Source organism: Vulpes lagopus, chromosome 2 (assembly GCF_018345385.1).
Source record: "Vulpes lagopus strain Blue_001 chromosome 2, ASM1834538v1, whole genome shotgun sequence".
NCBI classification, from domain to species: Eukaryota; Metazoa; Chordata; class Mammalia; order Carnivora; family Canidae; genus Vulpes; species Vulpes lagopus.
The window spans coordinates 74517108-74536753 of NC_054825.1; the positions used below are offsets into that span (position 1 = coordinate 74517108).

The 19646-nt window shown below is 36.7% G+C and overlaps 1 protein-coding gene across 3 annotated transcripts in view; it reads right to left on the bottom strand.

The window, feature by feature from the left end:
* BUB1B (BUB1 mitotic checkpoint serine/threonine kinase B) overlaps positions 1-19646 on the bottom strand; it is a 48484-nt gene that overhangs the window by 12583 nt on the left and 16255 nt on the right. For all 3 annotated transcript variants that reach the window (XM_041744463.1, XM_041744465.1, XM_041744464.1), the window contains 9 exons: positions 16986-17155; positions 15273-15487; positions 15009-15100; positions 8466-8695; positions 6077-6189; positions 4604-4719; positions 2958-3007; positions 1782-1842; positions 1556-1661 (listed from right to left, as the gene is read on the bottom strand). In XM_041744463.1, the coding sequence (XP_041600397.1) occupies positions 1556-1661; positions 1782-1842; positions 2958-3007; positions 4604-4719; positions 6077-6189; positions 8466-8695; positions 15009-15100; positions 15273-15487; positions 16986-17155 (1153 nt within the window). The remainder of the gene's footprint in view (positions 1-1555; positions 1662-1781; positions 1843-2957; positions 3008-4603; positions 4720-6076; positions 6190-8465; positions 8696-15008; positions 15101-15272; positions 15488-16985; positions 17156-19646) is intronic.

Below are 19646 nucleotides of genomic sequence, written 5' to 3' on the forward strand. Positions count from 1 at the left end.
GTGATTTTCAACACAGGGTATTAGAATCTCTAGAAATCTAGAAATCTCTAGAAAAGATAATATAAAAATAAAAAAGCACATGGTAAAATCTGGGGAAAAGTTTTTTTAGCTTTTATTTATTTATTCATGAGAAACACAGAGAGATCCCAGGACTGCGGATCACGCTCTGGGTGGAAGGCAGACGCCCAACCACTGAGCCACCCAGGTGTCCCGGAAAAAGGTTTTGTATCAAGAAAACAGCAGACTGTATGTTATAAAAAAACAAAACACTGTGAGGATTCTCCACACAAAGGAAAAATATTGGATAATGTTTTTTCCCCCATCCAATTTCATCTAAGAGAGGAATAATACTATTTTTCTTCTGGCTTTAGCCTAGAAAAATGGTCTGATAATCTGCTATCCTCCTAGCTTTTAAGTCTTCTTCTATGCCACATGTTGAATTTTTATTTTATTTCTTAAAGATAATTCATGGTCACAGTAGAAAATATGGAATACAAAGTATAAAGTTAAAAAAAAGGAAAATATTTAAAATATTCCTTTGCCTTTCAAAGATTGATTGATTGATTGATTTAGAGTGAGTGAGTGAGGGAGTGTGCGAGCAGGGGAAGTGCAGAGGGAGAGGGAAAATCTCAAGCAGACTCCCCAATGGGTGTGTAGCCTGACACAGGGCTGGACCCCAGGACCCTGAGATCATGACCTCAGCCGAAACTAAGAGTCAGTCAGATGCTTAACCAAATAAGCCACCCAGGTGGCCCCCTTTGTCATTCAAAGCAATACATGTACATGGCTTAAAAAGTCAACTAGTTGAAAAGGCTATTTGTGAAAAAGTCTCCCACCCATACTTGACCCCCATCTCTACTCCAATTACTACTCCCCAGAGGCAACTGTTGTTACCATACACATATTACCTGGTAGGTTATATGCCCACACTTAAGTGCATACACTTAAAAAGGGTTTTAGAGCCATCTGGCTGGCTCAGTTGGTGGAGCACGACTCTTGGTCTTGGGGTCTTGAGTTCAAGCTCCATGTTGGGTATGGAGCCTACTTAATAAGTAAATACATAAATATATAAATAAATAAGGTTTTATAACAAGTGAAATTATAGCATATTTGCTAGTATATTTTAGCTATTATAAATAATGTTGCTATGAACATTCATGTATAATTTTTTAAATTTAAACATGTTTTTAATTATCTTGGATATATACCTTGGAGATAATTGCTAGGTCAGAGATAAATGGTAACTCAATGTTGAACATTTTGAGGAACTACCAAGCTGTTTTCCAAAGTGGCTGCACAATTTTATATTCCTACCAGCATTGTATGAGGGTCCTCATTTCTCTACATTCTCATCAACACTTGTTATTTTCTTTGATTATAGCTATCACAGTGTACGTGATGTAGTATCTTTCCATGCTCTGACTAATAACATTAAGCATCTTTTCAAGTGTTTAAATTTTTAAGCTAGTGATTTTAGTTTAACCCTAACTTTGTGAGAATTGAATGAAACAATTCACCAGTCTGCTTATATTAACTTAGGAATACTGTTTCTTACACAAACATCTGGAGATACATCCTCATTGGAGTTGATGCTTTCTGAAGTTTTGAGAATTGCAAAGGGTCTTCGTTGGGCTAAGACCTGTGGGGGAGCTGCAGGAGGACTGCAAAAAAACATATCCCATTTAACAATTTATTTTTCTGTTCACATAGATAATAGTAACCCTTAATGCATCCTCATTTACAGTAATAGAAGACTTTTGTATCAAAACAAAACTTCAAACCTGGTATTTTCTTTTTCTGAAAGAAGAAACTCATCAAAAATGTAGAAAGGCATACTGGGACCTATAAAAAAAGAGAACGGATTTATGCTTTTAAGAGTAAATGCCTATTCTTTAAGATATCATCATTTAGTATTTTGTACTGTTTGGAAGCAGAAAGGTAACCGGTTTTTTATAATGAACAATTTCAAAGATATAAAAGTAGAGATCATTTAATATCAGTTATCTAAACATGATGATTGTGTTTCATCTTTATTCCCCACCACTATCACTACTTTCAAACCCAACCCAACTTCGAATTATTTTAAAGCAAATCTAAGACACATCATTTCATTTGTAAATATTTCAGTATGTATTTATAAAAGAGAGAATCTTTCAAAAAAGCATAATCTTCAAAACATAACCATACCTATAGGATTAATAATTTCTGAATATCATATATCAATTACAAGATTCACCTTTTACCAAAATTATTTAGCAAGTTTGAATTGGGAATACAGATTCATATACTGTGACTGGTTGAAATACCTCCTAAACCATTTAGATTCTATAGGGTTTGTTGTTTTAGTTTTCTATTGAAGAAACTGGGTTGTTTGCCCCATAATGCTGGAATTTTTGCCAGTTACATCCTCCTGTGTTGTTTAACTTGTTCCTCCAGGCTTTGTACTTTCTATAAATGGTGGTTAGAGTTAGAGGTTTAATCAGATTCTATTTAATTTATTTTAAACTATTAATAGGTAGATATTCATGTTTTTAGCACTTTTAACATATTTTTAAGTGAAGAGAGAATAAATGTGAGTATACATAGCTTTAGTTTTAAACATTTTTTTCCAAAAAAACATTTTTTTAGTTACTGGGTACTAGTAATAGGTTTAGCTCGGTATATACCACTAAGGTGGAAGATAATATTTGCTAGTTAATATAAATTTAAATTTTCATTTAAATTAAACATTTTAAAGCACTGAGAAATCTTACAAAAACCAAAAACACTCTTTTAAATGTCTCTATCTCAAATCATATGCTTATAACTGAATTCCATGATTCAAAGACACAGTATTATCTTAGTTCTCCTTTGTCTTCTTGTAACTACCTTTACATTAATTAAGAAAAGTATTTACCACATATTATATAATGTGTTTGTTTGGTAAGTTTTTCATGACATTGCCAAATACAGCTCACCTTTAGAATGAGGTTGTTCTTGCCAAATGTTTTCTGCAAGTGAAGTCTCCCTAGAAAGAAAGTTATTTTAAAATATGTCCTAAGTACCCACAAAAAGAATTATTTCTTAAAAGTCCAAGATGTTTTTACATTAAATATAATCTTCACTCTAAGATAAAGAAAATACTCAGGGATGCCTGGGTGGCTCAGCGGTTTGGCGCCCCTGCCTTCGGCCCAGGGCATGATCCTGGAGTCCTGGGATCGAGTCCCGCATTGGGCTGCCTGCATGAAGCCTGCTTCTCCCTCTGCCTGTGTCTCTGCCTCTCTCTCTCTGTGTCTCTCATGAATAAATAAGTAAAATCTTTAAAAAAAAAATAAAAGAAGAAGAAGAAGAAAATACTCTATCTAGTACAGGGGTGCCTGAGTAGCTCAGTTGGTTAAGTGTCTGCCTTTGGCTCAGGTCATGATCTCAGGGTCCTGGGAACAAGCCCTGAATCTAGAGCCTGTTTCTCCCTCTCCCCACTGCTTGTGCTCCCTCTTGCTATCTCATAAATAAGCAAGTAAGTAAATAAATAAATAAAATCTTTAACCAAAAAAAAAAAAAAAAAGAAAAGAAAATATTCTAGTACTGTTGATCCAAATTCTTTAAGAAAATAGAATTTCAGTCATTAAAATTGTTATAGAAGTATACTTGATAATAGATGTTATAATATTAACAGTATAAGCAGATTACAAGATGGTAAACTCTCATTTTTATCAAATAAGACAAAAAATAGTACACATAAGGATATACTTATGTTAATAGCAATAATCTCTTGGTTGTAGACATGGGTGATTTTCTCTTTAAAAAATTATATTTGGGATCCCTGGGTGGCTCAGTGGTTTGGCGCCTGCCTTCGGCCCAGGACATGATCCTGAAGTCCTGGGATTGAGTCCCACATCGGGTTCCCTGCATGGAGCCTGCTTCTTTCTCCCTCTGCCTGTGTCTCTGCCTCTCTCTCTCTCTCTGTGTTTCTCATGAATAAATAAATGAAATCTTTAAAAAAAATTAAAATAAAAATAAATAATAAAAAATTACGTTTGAAGGATGCCTGGGTGGCTCAGTCAGTTAAGCATCCAACCAACTCTTGATCTCAGCTCAGGTCTTTTTTTATTTATTTTTTTATTTATTTATGATAGTCACAGAGAGAGAGAGGCAGAGACACAGGCAGAGGGAGAAGCAGGCTCCATGCACCGGGAGCCTGACGTAGGATTCGATCCCGGGTCTCCAGGATCGCGCCCTGGGTCAAAGGCAGGCGCCAAACCGCTGCGCCACCCAGGGATCCCTCAGCTCAGGTCTTGATCTCAGGGTCATGAGTTCAAGCCCCGTGTTGGCTCCATGTTGGGTGTGGAGCTTACTTAAAAAAAAATTTTTTTTTTAATTTAAAAATTATATTTGAAAAAATAAAAATAAAAAAAAAATAAAAATTTTATTTGATTGTTTCTATAAGAAACATGTATTTTTTAAACGGAAAAAAGTCTTCCCTCATCAGCATCAGAGCTTGTGTTGTGACAGAGACTTGCAAACATTGTCTTGATATTAATAAAAGACTTCAAATCACTAGAGTCAAAGGTTGGTTCTAAATGCCCTTCTATAAGCAGCATCTCTTCTACCACTGTGGTCCTACCTGGCACAAGAGTTTACTGGAAGAACAGAACTGGATAGGGCCATTCCTGGTATTTCCTGAGACTCCGAGGCAATTTGTAGTTCAGCTGTCTCCTTTGTAGGCATCTTCTCTTCTTGCTATTTGCATTAAATAAACAAAATCGATGTGTCTCTTATGTCTAGAAAATTCTATTTTCAAGCTTTAGTTTTAAAATTACATTTATCATACTCTTCCCCTAGATACTCACTAATCACATAAAACCATATAAAATATCTATTCAATAATTTACATTACTAGTTTCTGTTGTATTCAATGGAGCAGTGCCAAGCATATACCAATTTCTTTGGGTAACCCCATTTCAATGGAACATGACTAGAATAAAAAGCTGAAATCCAGAAGTTACAAAACAATAGCTTAGAGCCTAACTAAGAAGTCAATAAATTATATCACTTCTAGTGAGACAAGTTCCAATTGAGGTTGTGGGACCCAGGAAATTTAACAAAAATCCCCTACCCATGGACAAGCAGAGCAGGACTGACTCCATTTTGTGCTGCACCCGCCTTGTGCCAACCTGCTTATTGCTTAGGGCCCTGCCCCGCCCTAGTCAAGCCTCAGGGCACACCCTAATCGGAAATCGGCTCAGTGATAGGTCAGTTCAAAAGGATACTTTAGAGTAAAATGTAATTCAATTGGCCACCTGCGTGTGGACCCGACATGACTGTGCAACTTTCTGCATATCCCATTGGCCACTGGTCCCTATAAAGCTGCTACCCCTCTTAGTTTCAGGGTCAAGTCCCTGCTCTGTTGTGTCGGGTATACTTGGACCCAAGTTCGAGCTTGTAAATAAGCCCTCGTGTGTTTGCATCGGTGTAGGCTCCTTGGTGGTTTCTCAAATTCGCAATCTTGGGCACAACAAGGTCACCTGTTAAGTTACTTTCCTGTTGGACTTTGTTGCTAATAGCTATGAAACTACCAGAAATCTGAACGGCGTTTTGGAGGACTTTTATCCTCTATGCTTTTATATTGTTTAAATTTGTTTCAGTAAGTGTAGTTTCCTGTATTAAAAAAAGAGAAATAGGGGCTCCTGGCTGGTGCAGTTGGTTAAACGTCTGACTCTTGGTTTTAGCTCAGGTCATGGTCTCAGGGTTGTGAGATTGAGCCCTATATGGGCTCTTGTTTCTCTTCTCCTTCACCCTCTGCCCCTCTCCTTGCTTGTGCATGCTCTCTCTAAAATAAATAAATACATCTTTTAAAAAAAGGAGAGGGGCGCCTGGGTGGCATGTGCTTAGGGCGTGATCCTGGGGTTCTGGGATGGAGTCCCACATCGGGCTCCCTGCAGAGAGCCTGCTTCTCCCTCTGCCCGTGTCTCTGCCTCTCTGTGTCTCTCATGAATAAATAAATAAAATCTCTCTTTAAAACATTTTTTCTTTTAATTTTAAATTAAATTTAAATTTAATTTTTAAATTAAAAAAATTTAAAAAGAGGAGAAATTACCTTATCACCCATTCTTTCTCGCTGAGTAGTTTGAATTTCTTTTAGCTTCTTCTCCATCTCTTCAATCTGTTTCTGCATTTCTGCTCTCTTCTCTGCACTGGTCAGTAGCTCAGCTAGAAATGGTAAGGTTGGCTGATGCATTACTCCTCATAGCAATTTATTCTGTCAAAAACTGTCTTTGCAGCCCATGGCCTCAACAAACATGCTAATATTACAGATGAGAATAATATAAACAAAGCAAAGTCCTCTGCTTGAGCTCTAGGTCTCTATTCTTTTATTTACTTAGTCAATAAGAACCAGAATATCTATGATGTTCTACGCACAATTCAAAACATTTACGTTTCAGTGGTGCATAATACAAAGTCCTTGGTCACGTGACACTAACATTCAATTTGGGACACACACATACACACACACACAAACACAAATTAATAAGAAAATCAGGGCAGCCCCGGTGGCCCAGTGGTTTAGTGCCACCTTCAGTCCAGGGCAAGATCCTGAAGACCTAGGATCGAGTCCCACGTCAGGGTCCCTGCATGGAGCCTGCTCCTCCCTCTGCCTGTGTCTCCACCTCTTTCTCTTTCTGGGTCTCTCATGAAAAAATAAATAAAATCTTCAAAAAAAAAAAAAAAAGAAAATCACTGTTAAAAATAAAATAAAATAAAATAGGTGATATAAGAAGGTGTGACTGAGTAGGATGGAGGTCAGGAGCTACTAAAGACCAGTAAGCAGGGAAGATCATTTTAAGAGAGTGAGGTTCATAAAGCTGTAAACTGAATGACAAGAAGCCAGTCATATAAAGATCTGGGGAAATAGGACACGTGGGTGGCTCAGCGGTTGAGCGTCTGCCTTCGGCTCAGGGCGTGTTCCTGGAATCCCGGGATTGAGTCCCACATTGGGCTTCCTGTAGGGAGCCTGCTTCTCCCTCTGCCTAGGTCTCTGCCTCTCTCTCTGTGTCTTTAAATAAATAAATAAATAAATAAATAAATAAATAAATAAATAAATAAATAAATAAATAAAACAAATAAATAAAATCTTAAAAAAAAAAAAAAAAAGATCTGGGGAAAGATTCTAGGCCAAAGTTGGTGCAAAGGCCTTAATGCAGGAATAAGATCACTGTGTTAAAGGATTCCAGAGAAGGCTAGCATGATTATAGAATAGTAAGAGGGAGAAAAGTAAAAGATGAGGTTGGAGAAGTAGGCAGGAGCCAAGTCATGTATGGATAAGAGTTTGTACTGCATGGTAAGACAATGAGAAAACATTGAAGAATTTTAAGTAAAGTAATGATAGGACTTGGACTTTTTATAAAGATCATCTGCTAAAAAAAAAAAGATCATCTGCTATCAGTAAAATGGACTGATAAGGCCAGACTGAAAGCAGAAAGTCTAACTGTAGTAGTCTACCTAAAGGATGGCGGTTTGGATTAATAATAAGAATGGTGATAAATGAAAGATTTGGGAATTTTTTTGGTAGTACAGTTGATAGGCTTATTCATTAGATGTAGGGGAATGGTACAGAAAGAGAGATCATAGATGATTTCATCGTTTTTTTTTTTTTGGCTTAAACCAACTGGGTGCATGGTGTTCCCTTTTACTGAAATGGGGAGGCCTGTGGTATGTGTATGTGTTAGGGTGTAGCTTTTGGCAGAAATCAGTGAATCTGTTCTGGCTATGTTGAGTTTAAAACATCTATTGGGGGGATCCCTGGGTGGCGCAGTGGTTTAGCGCCTGCCTTTGGCCCAGGGCGCGATCCTGGAGACTCGGGATCGAATCCCACGTCGGGCTCCCGGTGCATGGAGCCTGCTTCTCCCTCTGCCTGTGTCTCTGCCTCTCTCTCTCTCTCTCACTGTGTGCCTATCATAAATAAATAAAAAATAAAATTAAAAAAAAAAAAAATAAAATAAAACATCTATTGGAATAGCCAATAGATACAGGTAACTGAATATTAGCCTGGAATTCAGGTGAAATGTCAGAAATAGAGATACAAATTTGAGAGTTCTCAGCTTGTAAACAGTATTTAATCCATTACCTACTGATAGTTGTAGAAAGAAAAGATAATTGGAATATTCCAGGACTCTATCCTGGGCCTCAGGAAGAGGTCTTTGATGAAAATAGCATTGAAGGAGACTGAGAGGGAATACACACCAAGGAAAAAGCCAAGAGAAGCATTTCACAAACAAGTATTTCATCAATGATGTCAAATGAAGCCAAGACGTCAAAAAAGATCCAGACTGATAAATAGCCACTAGATTTGGCAAAAAGGAGATTTCTGGTGACCATGATCAGAGCTCCTTCACTGAAATGGAGGGAATGCTTGAGAAAATAATGGGTAGTGATGAAGATTACAATTCCCAAGAAATTTTGCTATGAACTAGATCAATACACATTACCTTCCCTTCGCGCTTTTAATTTCTTCCGGAAAACTTCAGCCCGGATCTCTTCAAAGGAGAACTCCCCCACTCCTGCATAAATCTTCTCCTTACAATACATCATCTTCTCTTTCTTCTCCTGAGACTCTTGCTGATGGCTCTGAACTCTTTGCAGGAGATCTCCTTCTTCCTTTCCAGGCTTTCTAGTGCTTAGAATATGGTTTATACTAGGTTCAATTTTACATGGTGTCCTAAAGAAGCAAAATAACTATTATTCATTATATGGGTCAAATGAATTATTTCTTACGTTTTGACAGAACACAGGGACAATGTCACTATTAAGACTATGTATAATTAAAAAAAAAGACTGTATAATTTATTTCAAAAAAAAGATTGAGAAAAGAGGGTAAAAAATAATTTACATGGATTATCAATAATTATGTTCTGAGTACTACTCTGTTATGATGAGAAAGGAAATTAGCCATAAGTTAGGGTCATCAGATAGCTTATATTCCTTATAGGTGAAATAAATCTGAATATCATGTTAATCAAACCTAGTATATGAAAATTAACCTATGTAATATAGCCCATTTTCTACTATTTATCACTAAAAACAATTAGAGTGAGGAGCTGATGATGTAAAGTTCAAGGTTCTCAGCTGAGGGGAAAGAGTGAGAGTGATAATACAGGTTTGAAAAGAGTGAAGCATGAAGTACTTCAACCAAAATAAGGCAGATATTCTCAATCCTGGCTATGGACAGAATCACTTATGTATCTTTTCTATTATTTTTTATTTTATTTATTTATTTATTTATTTATTTGGCAGAGAGAGAGAGAGAGAGAGAGAGAGAGCACAAGCATGAGGAGCAGCAGAGGGAGGAGTATTGGGCTTCCTGCTGAGCAGGGAGGCATGACCCCAGGACTCTGGGATCGTGACCTGAGCCAAAGGCAGATGCTTAACTAACTGAGCCACCCAGGAGCCCCTATCTTGTATTTTCTTATGTGCCTTTTTACAACTCAAGATATCTGGTCCCAGGGCACCTGGTTTATTCAGTTAAGCATCTGATTCTTGATTTCAGCTCAGGTCATGATCTCAGGATCCTGAGATGGAGACCCACATCTGGCTCCACACTCAGTGTGGAGTCTGCTTGAGATTCTCTCTCTCTCATTCTCTCCCTCTGCCTCGCTGCTTACTCGTATTCTCTCTAAACAAACAAATAAAAATAAATAAAAATAAATAGAAAAACAAATATATAAAATCTTAAAAAAAAAAAAAAAAAGACATTTGGTCACTACCCCAGATCCACTAAATCAGAACCTTTAATGATAGGGTTCAAGCATCTACATACTTAAAAGGCTTCTTCAACTTGTTCAGCCTGATAAAGGATATCTACAAAAATGCCACACAAACATTATACTTAATGATGAAAGACTGAATGTTTCTCTCCTAAGATCAGGAACAAGATAAGAATGTCCATTCTTGCCACTTCTATTCAAAACTGTACCGGAATTTCCAGCCAGAGCAATTAGGAAAAAAAAAGAAATAAAGCATAAATTAAAGAAGAAACAAACCATCCAGGTGGGAAAAGATCTCTATTTGCAGATAACATTATCTTATATATAGAAAATCCTAAGAATCTATAAAAACTATTAGGGCAAATAGTTCACCGAAGAAGTACAATAGGAAATCAATATATAAAAATCAATTGTATTTGATACACTTGAAATGAATAATCTGAAAAGGAAATTAGGAAAACATTTCTATTTACAGTAGCACCAAAAAGAATCAAGTACTTCAGAATAAAGTTTTGAAAAAGAAGTATGGACAGACACCAAAGAAGATATACAGAAGGCAAATAAGCATATAAAAGATACTCAATATCATATGTTATCAAGAAATTACAAATTAAAACAAGGAGATACCACCACACAACTATTAGAATGTTAAAATCTAAAATATTGACAACACCAAATGTTGACAAGGATGTGGAGGTATGAATGAATGCAAAATGGTACAGCCACCTTGGAATAGAGTTTGGCACTTTCTCACAAAGCTAAACTTAGTTTTACAATAAAATCCAGCTACATGAGTTGAAAACTTATGTCCACATAAAGCCCTGTACACAAGTGTTTATAGCAACTTTATTCATAATTGCCAAAATTGGAAGCAACCAAGATGTTCTCCCATAAATAAACATCTACACAATGAAATATCATTCAGTACTAAAAATAAATGAGCTATCAAGCCACAAAAAGACACAAAGAAACCTTGAATGCATATTACTAAGAAAAGCTAGTCTGAAAAGCTTGCTTACTGTTTATTTCCAACTATAGGACTTCTGGAGAAGGTAGAACTCTAAAGACAATATAAAGATCGGTGGTTGCCAGGGATTCGAGGAAAGGATAAAGGAACAGGTGGAACAGAAGAAAGTTTTAGGGCACTGAAACTATTTTACGTGACACTGTAATGATGGACACATGAAAAACCGATAGAACTATAAAACCCTAATGTAAATTATGAACATGGGTTAATAACGTATCAATATTGGTATATCAATTACAACAAATGAACCACATTGATGCAAGATGTTAATAGGGAGAACTGTATACAGGGCTGGGGAGGAGGAAGTATATGGGGACACTCTGTACTTTCTGTACAATTTTTCTATAAACCTAAAATAGCTTAAAAAATAACATCTCATTTTTTTTAAGTGCAAAACTTGTATTCTGAAAACTATGAAACACTGTTGAAAGAAATTAAAGAAGATACAAATAAAAGATATTCTATGTCCATGGATCAGAGATGGCATTATTCATTCAATTGATCAACAAATTCAGAGCACAATCTGTAACACAATCCTAGCTGGTTATTTTGCAGAAATTACCAAGATGATCCTAAAATTCAGATGGAATTGCATAGGGACCAGAATGGTCAAAACAATCTTTAAAAAGAAGAACCAAGATGGGAGACTCTAACTTCTAGATTTCAAAAGTTGCAACAAATCTACAGTAATCAAGGATATGGCATTAGGATACACATATAGATCAAGAGAAAAGAAAAGTCTCAAAGTTAAATGCATACATTATGGTGGTCAGTTGATTTTTAACAAGAACACCAAGACCATTTGGGGCACCTGGTGGCTTAGTCAGTTAAGTGTCTGATTCTTGATTTTGGCTCAGGTCATGATCATGGGGTTGTGAGACTGGGGCTCACATCAGGCTCTGCACTGGGCAGAGGCCTGCTTGAGATTCTCTCTCTCTTGCTCTGCCTGTCCCCATTCCCTCTCTGAAAAAAAAATAAAGAAAGAAAAAGGAGTATCAAGATCATCTAATGAGGAAAGAAGTTTTTCCCAACAACTGGATATCCACATGCAGAAGAATGAAGTTGGACTCCTTCCTTATGTCATACGCAAAACATTAGCTAAGAATGGGTCACAGACATAAATGTAAGAGCTAAGAGCTAGGACTATAAAGCTTTCAGAAGAAAACACAGGAGTAAATCTTCATGATCTTGGGTTAGGCAAAGCCTTCTTGGATATAACACCAAAAATATAAGAAACAAAAGAAAAAATATATATAAATTGCACTTCATCAAAATTTTTAAACCTTTTGGGGTTCAAGAGACAACATCAAGAAAGTGAAAAGAAAAACAAAGAAAGTGAAAAGACAACTGACAGAATGGGAAAAAATCTGCAAATCATATATCTGATAAGGAACTTGTACTCAGAATATATAAATTCTTACAACTCAAAAATAAAAAGATAGGGGTGCCTGGGTGACTCAGTGGGTTGGGCAACTGACTCAATTTCAGCTAAGGTTGTGATCTCAGGGTCATGGGATCAAGCCCCGTGACAGCCTCAGATGTCAGCACAGAATCCACTTGAAATTTTCTCCTTCTTCCTCCCTCAGCCTCTCTCTCCACTCATGCTCACACTCTCTCTCAAATAAACAAATAAAATCTTTTAAAAAATAGACAGATAGTCCAATTGAAAAACAGGCAAAAGATTTGAATAGGCAATTCTCCAAAGACATACAAATGGCCAATAAGCCCATGAAAAGATGTTCAATATCATTCATCATTAAAAAAAGGCAAACGCAAACCATAATGAGATACCACCCCACACCCACTAGGATGGCAATAACCAAAAAACCAAAACCAAAAGAAAGTGAATAATAATAAGTGTTGGTGAGGATGTAGAGAAACTGGAGCCCTTATTCATTATGGCAAATTGGGACTGGAAAATGGTGCAGCCTCTGTGGAAAACAGTGTTACAGTTCCTGAAAATGTTAAACATGGAGTTACTTAATGACTCAGCAATTCCCTTCCTAGGTATATACCCATAGGAAATGAAAACATATGTCCACCAAAAAACAAAACAAAACAAAACAAAACCCCCAAAAACCCAAACCCATATACAAATGTTCACAGAAGCGTTATTCAAAATTAGCCAAAAAGTAAAAACAACCCAAACATCCAAAGGGTAGCTGCTCTTGGTAAGTTCAGGAACTTGCAAACGGTCTGGTTTGACTATATGCAGGGAAGGAAATTGGAGATGTTAGCAGAGGCCAAATAAAGAACGGTTTTATAACTTAAGGAGTTTTGGTTTCATCCCAAAGGTTACACGGAACTGTCAAGGAATTCTGATCAGGAAAATGAAACAATGAGATTTGCAATGTAGACTTGTGACAGCATAAAGAATGAAAGGGATAAATAATACAAGAAGTAGAAAGATTAGGCAGGTTGTATTAATCCCAGCAAAGAACGATGGAGACACAGAAATCATAAAGAAGACTGTTAAATCTATATAAGAATAAGAAATATATTTGTAATGGTTACCACTAAACAAGATCAAAATCAAGTAACAAATTAGGGAGAAAAATCTGCAACTCTTATTACAGATTTTAGCTGATTATCTTAACCTGTGAAGAGCTCCTGGAACATATCATTAAGAAAAACAAACAAGGCATGCCTGGGTGGCTCAGTCAGTTAAGCATCTGCCTTCCGTTCAGGTCATGACCCCAGTGTCCTGGAATCGAGAGCCATGTCAGGCTCCCTGCTCAGTAGGGAGCCTGCTATTCCCTCTCCCCTCTGCTTCAGCTCTCTCTGGCTATCTCTCTCACTCTCAAAAATAAATAAAATCTTAAAAAAAAAAAAAAAAAAGGAAAAATATAAACTAAAGAAAAATGTTCCAGAGAGGTCAAATAAGACAGTCATGAAGAAGACTTTATTTTTTTAAAGAATTAATTTATTTGAGAGACAGAATGAGAGGAGAGAGCATTAACAGGGGGAGGGAGAAGGAGAAGCAAACTCCCTGCTGAGCAGGGAGCCTGATGCAGGGCTCCATCCCAGGACCCCAGGATCATGACCTGAGCAGAAGGCAGATGCTTCACTAACTGAGCCACCTAGGTGCCCTGAAGAAGAGTTTATTTAAATAAAAATAAAATTCAACATTTTCTATACCATATTTATTTTGACAGAGTTGAATCTACAAGTGATTTGAAACATTAAAAAATTAAACATCCACAAATGTGTGCTGTCAATTTCTTCAGGTAATCCCTTGTACAGGTTCATAGGATTTTCTTCTTTTCTTTCCGTGTTTTTAAAAGATTTATTCATCTGTTTGAGAGAGAAAGAGAGCATTGTGGAGAGGGGCAGAGGGAGAGGAAGAATCTCAAGTAAACTGTGCTCAGCTGATCTCATGACCCTGATACTAGCCAGGTACCTCTCCTTGGATTTTCTTAATAATAGCCTCCCTTATATTGAGCTTTTGTTAGGCAGAATTTTTTGCTACAAATCTTATTTTTGCATTCCCATAGTACCTAGCATATAGTGATGAGGGGTTATAGGTTAGTTATGAGAAAACTCTGGCACTAGGACACAGAATCTGACCCTAGTTATATGCTCTGCACTGCTATGTATTAGACTAAATCTCACACTGCCTGATGATCTAAGTACCACCTATCATTCTTTTTCTTATAAAACAAATACTGAGGATTAGGAAGAAAAAGACATCCAGAAGGAAAGAGCAGTGTAAGAGGAAAAACTATCATAATTTCTAATTACTGTCAATAACAAAGGTAGAACAGGGTACCTGGGTGGCTCCGTCTGTTAAGCATCTGCCTTTGGCTCAGGTCATGGTCCTGGGGTCCTGGCAGCCAGCTCCACATCAGGCTCCCTGCTCACCAGGGAGTCTGCTTCTCCTTCTCCCTCTGCCCCTCCCCTACTGCTCATGCTCTCTCTCTTGTGCTCTCTGTATCTCTCTCTCAAATAAATAAAATCTTAAAAAAAATAATAATAAAGGTAGACATTTCACTCAAATCAAAGTGATTATCTTTGACTATAGCAATGTAAATATAAACCTATGAAGTTTATGCCTTAATAGGAATATTACCAAATGGTCTTTCAGCCCTAACCTAAAATACTCTAAAGAACACAGACATTAAAAAACCACAATTTGGTTACTTTCATTCCCATAAAGAAGAAAATGCCTTTGGGAACCAGGATAGGTGTCTTTGCATACTCTTAATAATTCCCACCTCAGAATATCAGGAAATCAAACTCACATAACTGGCTGTTGTGCAGTTTCTTCAACATATGGAGTAAAACTGGGAAGCAGAGAGGGTACAGTGGTCACAGAAGCTGTACCACCATGAGGCTGGCAATGAAGAAGAAAATGAAAATTACCACAGTTATATATTCTGACACAATCTATGAAGACCATGCCTAATCATTCAGGAAGAATGAAAAGAGATACTAAAAATACTCCTCTACTCTAAATCTGAGGTCTTTGTTAAGTCGGCAAGAAGACTGCATCTAAGAGTCCTTACCCGGTATTCCAAAGGCCTGCCTGTGTTCCAAGGGCCTGCCTGCAGCTCATTTTCTTTGGCTCTGGACACAGGGGGTGCTATCCATGGCTGAACTGTAGGCTTAAATAACTCTGCTCCAGAAGCCTCATCAGTATTTTCATCAAAAATAGTAATTCTGGAATTACTTTGCATCTGTTGAGGAACTGGATTTTGGAGTCTTCTGTTCTGGTTTGAAGCTAGGAGAAAAATATTAAAACTTTATGTAAAATCTGTAATTATCAGGACGCCTGGGTGGCTCAGCGGTTGGCATCTGCCTTTGGCTCAGGGTTTGATTCCCAGAGTCCTGGGATCAAGTCCTACATTGGGCTTCCCACATAGAGCCTGCTTCTCCCTCTGCCTGTGTCTCTGCCTCTCTCTGTGTCTCTCATGAATAAATAAATAAAATCTTTAAAAAAAAAGCTTTAATTATCAACTGAGATGCCAGATAAGGTATATCTAACTTTTCCTAAAATCAAGGAAATTACTCATACTACCATAGAAACAGAGATTTTTTTTTAAGTAATAGTTTAAAAACCTCACATGAATCAAATTAGTAACTTTTTAATCCATTCTGTTTGTTACTTATACTCTCCCTCCTTTCCCTCACCTCCCATCTTTTACTTATAGATGTTTAAAAAAATGTTCTACATCTTCCTTCAGTCATCATTCTAACATTGTCTAGCTTTCTCAGAGACTACACTAACCTAAATCTTCATTTGTCAATTTAAAATTTTTCTTTTAATGGAAATCACCTGAAATGTGCTGAATCTAAAGAAGACAGATCAGTTCATTTATTAGGGGTGTTCTCTGTAGTAGGGCTCCTTACTACAATCAAGCTTCATTATGATTTGGATGAAATATTCTTTAGGTCTATATGCTCTTTATACCCTAATTCTAGGATCTGCAAGTAACATTTTGTGTGTTTTTTTTTTAAAGATTTTTATTTATTTAAATAAATAAAAATCAGAGGCAGAGGGAGAAGCAGGCTCCACGCAGGGAGCCCGATGTGGGACTCGATCCCAGGTCTCCAGGATCACACCCTGGGCTGAAGGCGGTGCTAAACTGCTGAGCCACCCGGGCTGCCCAACATTTTGAATACTGGTAAGTTGATAACATAAAAGGAATAAGAAATTGTTTAAAATTCTGGTTTGTATGTCTAACTGCTATAAATATAGTTAGTAAAAGCTTATTGCTCTCTGTACTTTCTGTTCAATCTTGCTCTGAACCTAAAACTTCCCTAAACATAGTAAATTTAAAAAGAATTTTTAAAAAATTGCTTATCATTGATCATCTTTAGGTATACAGAGTCTAATTTCTGACACCAAAAAGCTGAAGATCACATTAATATATTCTCTCAGGCTTTGGAACATGTAAGCTTTACTTTGACAATATGAAGCTATATTATTGCATATCTTTCGACTAACAACTCAAACTCAGAAACTCTTGATGTTTCCTATATATTAAGCTTTTCTTAATTAAGACATAAAATTGCTGACATCTTTTGCTTTTACTGCATACTGTAACCTCAGCTCTCTGAAGACTTCTTTCTTTTTGCTACCTAGTATTCAGAAAACTAGGAAAAAAAAAAAAAGAAAACTAGGACAGTGTCCACATATATATTTATACATTATCTCTACATAATTTGCCTACCACCTGAGACTAAGAGCTTCCCATAATAACACTTAACAAACTTACCCTTGAGAGCACCTCCTACACGGCTGATTGGAGCTCTTGCTGTCTTTTTCCCTTTGCTTTTTAGTTCAGCCAGTGTGCTTCTCTGGGGTACAGAAGGTCCAGAAACTTCCTCCTCCTCTTCTTTCTCAAGTGCCATCACAGTTTGCCGGGACACTCGAGCTTGGAATTGTCTAACAATAAGAGAAAGGACAATCAACTTTTGGGGAGATGAACACTACTCACTAGAAACAAAATTTCTAATTTGTTAAAACAAGGTAGAGGAAATATAGAGAAATAGCCCAAAGAAAGTGTTTATTCTCTCAGGAATAAAGAAAGCTACTTTGACATCAGAGAAAGTATGGAATAGGATGACTCTTCTTCCTTAAAAGTCCATGTTTGACCAATTAGCATAGTCTGAAGAGCACCACTAGGCTGATCTGAGGATCAGATCAGGATGACTAAGAATTTATTAAGATTAGAGTTTCCCATCAATTTTTTAAACTTACAAAATAATTGAAAGAGTAAATGAGCACCCGTATATTTTTTCACCTAGATTCACCAACTGTTAATGTCTTGCCATATCTATTTTATTACTGTGTCTCTTGTTCTCTCTATGCATGTTGCTCACCCTCATATCATTTTTTCCCAAACCATATGAAATGAAGCTGTATCCCACATGACATTTTACTTTAGCAAAGCTGGCAAGAGTTTAAAGATTAAACTTCCTGTGCTGCTACCAAAGCTTCACATATTATCAAAAGGGTAAAAAACCAGAATAAACTGCAAGTGCTAGCCAAGACGGAGCAAGCACACGATAGCCTCTTTCTCACTGGTAAAATGAAAAACTCTAAACAAAATACCAAAAAAGCAACTGAGGCCTCTGAAAAGTAAACAAAAGCAAGTGGACTGTAGAGAGGAGTCAAACTTGAAGAAACAACCCACACAGGGTTGTTTCCTGTTTTTTTTCTTTTTCTTCTCTTTTCTCTTGTGGTTTTAAATTGTTGCAGTGATGGTGTGGGAAGCTAAAACCTCATCTTTCTGGCCAAAGTACTGGGAAAAGGGGACTCTGAGGGCCAATGAATGTGGGAGAGATACTGGAGAAGATGAGCTGAAGAAGGGGATCTCCTACTTCTCTACATGAATTGGCACAAGTCCTGGACTCACTCCTAAGCTATGCACTCAGAGGGCAGGTCCAAAGCAGCACAGAAAAGGCTTTGAGAACTAAACTATGATATAAACTATTGCCCAAGTCCTAGACTAACCCTTGAGCAGCCTACACATGGGATAGACCCAAAGGTCTTGAAAACTGAACTGCTGTTGGAACCACTATCCACATGAGAAAGAACTTGTGATATCTGAAGGTCAGTTGCCTACTAAGACAAAAATATCAACATTCCCTAGAGAATATCAACCAACAGAACTCAGAGTCTAATAACATAGTATCAAGATAAATGTCCAGGATATAATCCAAAATTTCATGACAGACAAAGAACCAGGAGAACATCATCAGTTCTCAAAGAAAAAGGTAATCAACACATATCAATATCAAGATGACCTAGGTATTGGGAATTTTCAGACAGAGATTTAAAAGTAGGTATTATAATGACACTCCAAGAGATAAAGGTAAAAATATGTGAAATGAATACAAAGACAGAAGTTCTCAGCAGAGACACAAAAACTATAAGAAAGAATCAAATGGAAAACAGACCTGAAAAACACATTATCTGAAATAAAAAATTTACTGGATGAACTCACCATCAGAATAGAGATGGCTAAGGAAAAAGTAAATTAACCTGAAGACAAATCAACAAAACTACTCTGAAGAACAGAAAGAAGAAAGGTTAAAAAATTTAAAACAAAAACAAAAGAATAAAAAGGAGCTTCAGGGACCTATGGAACAATATCAAAAGGTCTAACATATGTGTAACTCAAGTCCCAGAAAAAAGAGATAAAAGTGCAGAAATTAATGGCTGAAAACATCTCAAATTTTGTGAAAGGTATAAATTTACATATTCAAAAAGCTCAGTAATCCATTTGCTCATTTAAGCAAATGGCTTAAATGCAAAGGTAATCACACCTAGGCACATCATAATAAACTTCTGAATATCAATGTTAATGAAAAAAATGTTAACTGCACCCAGAGAAAATCAACACATTACATACAGAGAAGGAAGGAACCATTCTCACAGAAATCATGATTCCAGAAGACAGTGCAACAACATCTTTAAAGTACTGAAAGAAAATAACCATTGACCCAGGATTCTACATCCAGTTAAAATATCTTTCAGGAATGAGGATGAAATGAAAACATTCTTGGATAAAGAAAAAAACAAGGGAATTTATTAGCCATACGCTCCCTCTAAATGAATGGCTAAACAAACCTCTTTAGGTTCAAGGGAAACTATACTAGAGGAGAAATGGAGGAGACCATTTTCCTTCAAAGTTCTCTAAAATATGTAAGGCTGAAAAAAAATATGTAAGGCTGATTTATAACATTGTCTGGTGGGGTTTTCAATGTATGTAGATGTAATACATATCACAAGTATACCAAAAAAATAGGGAAGATCAAGGGATCTATATGGTTATAAAGCTTCTATATTTTACTCAAAGTGGTGAAATATCAACTCTAAGTAGACTGTGAAAGGTCAGGTCTGTTTATAATATGCCCTAGGCAACAACTAA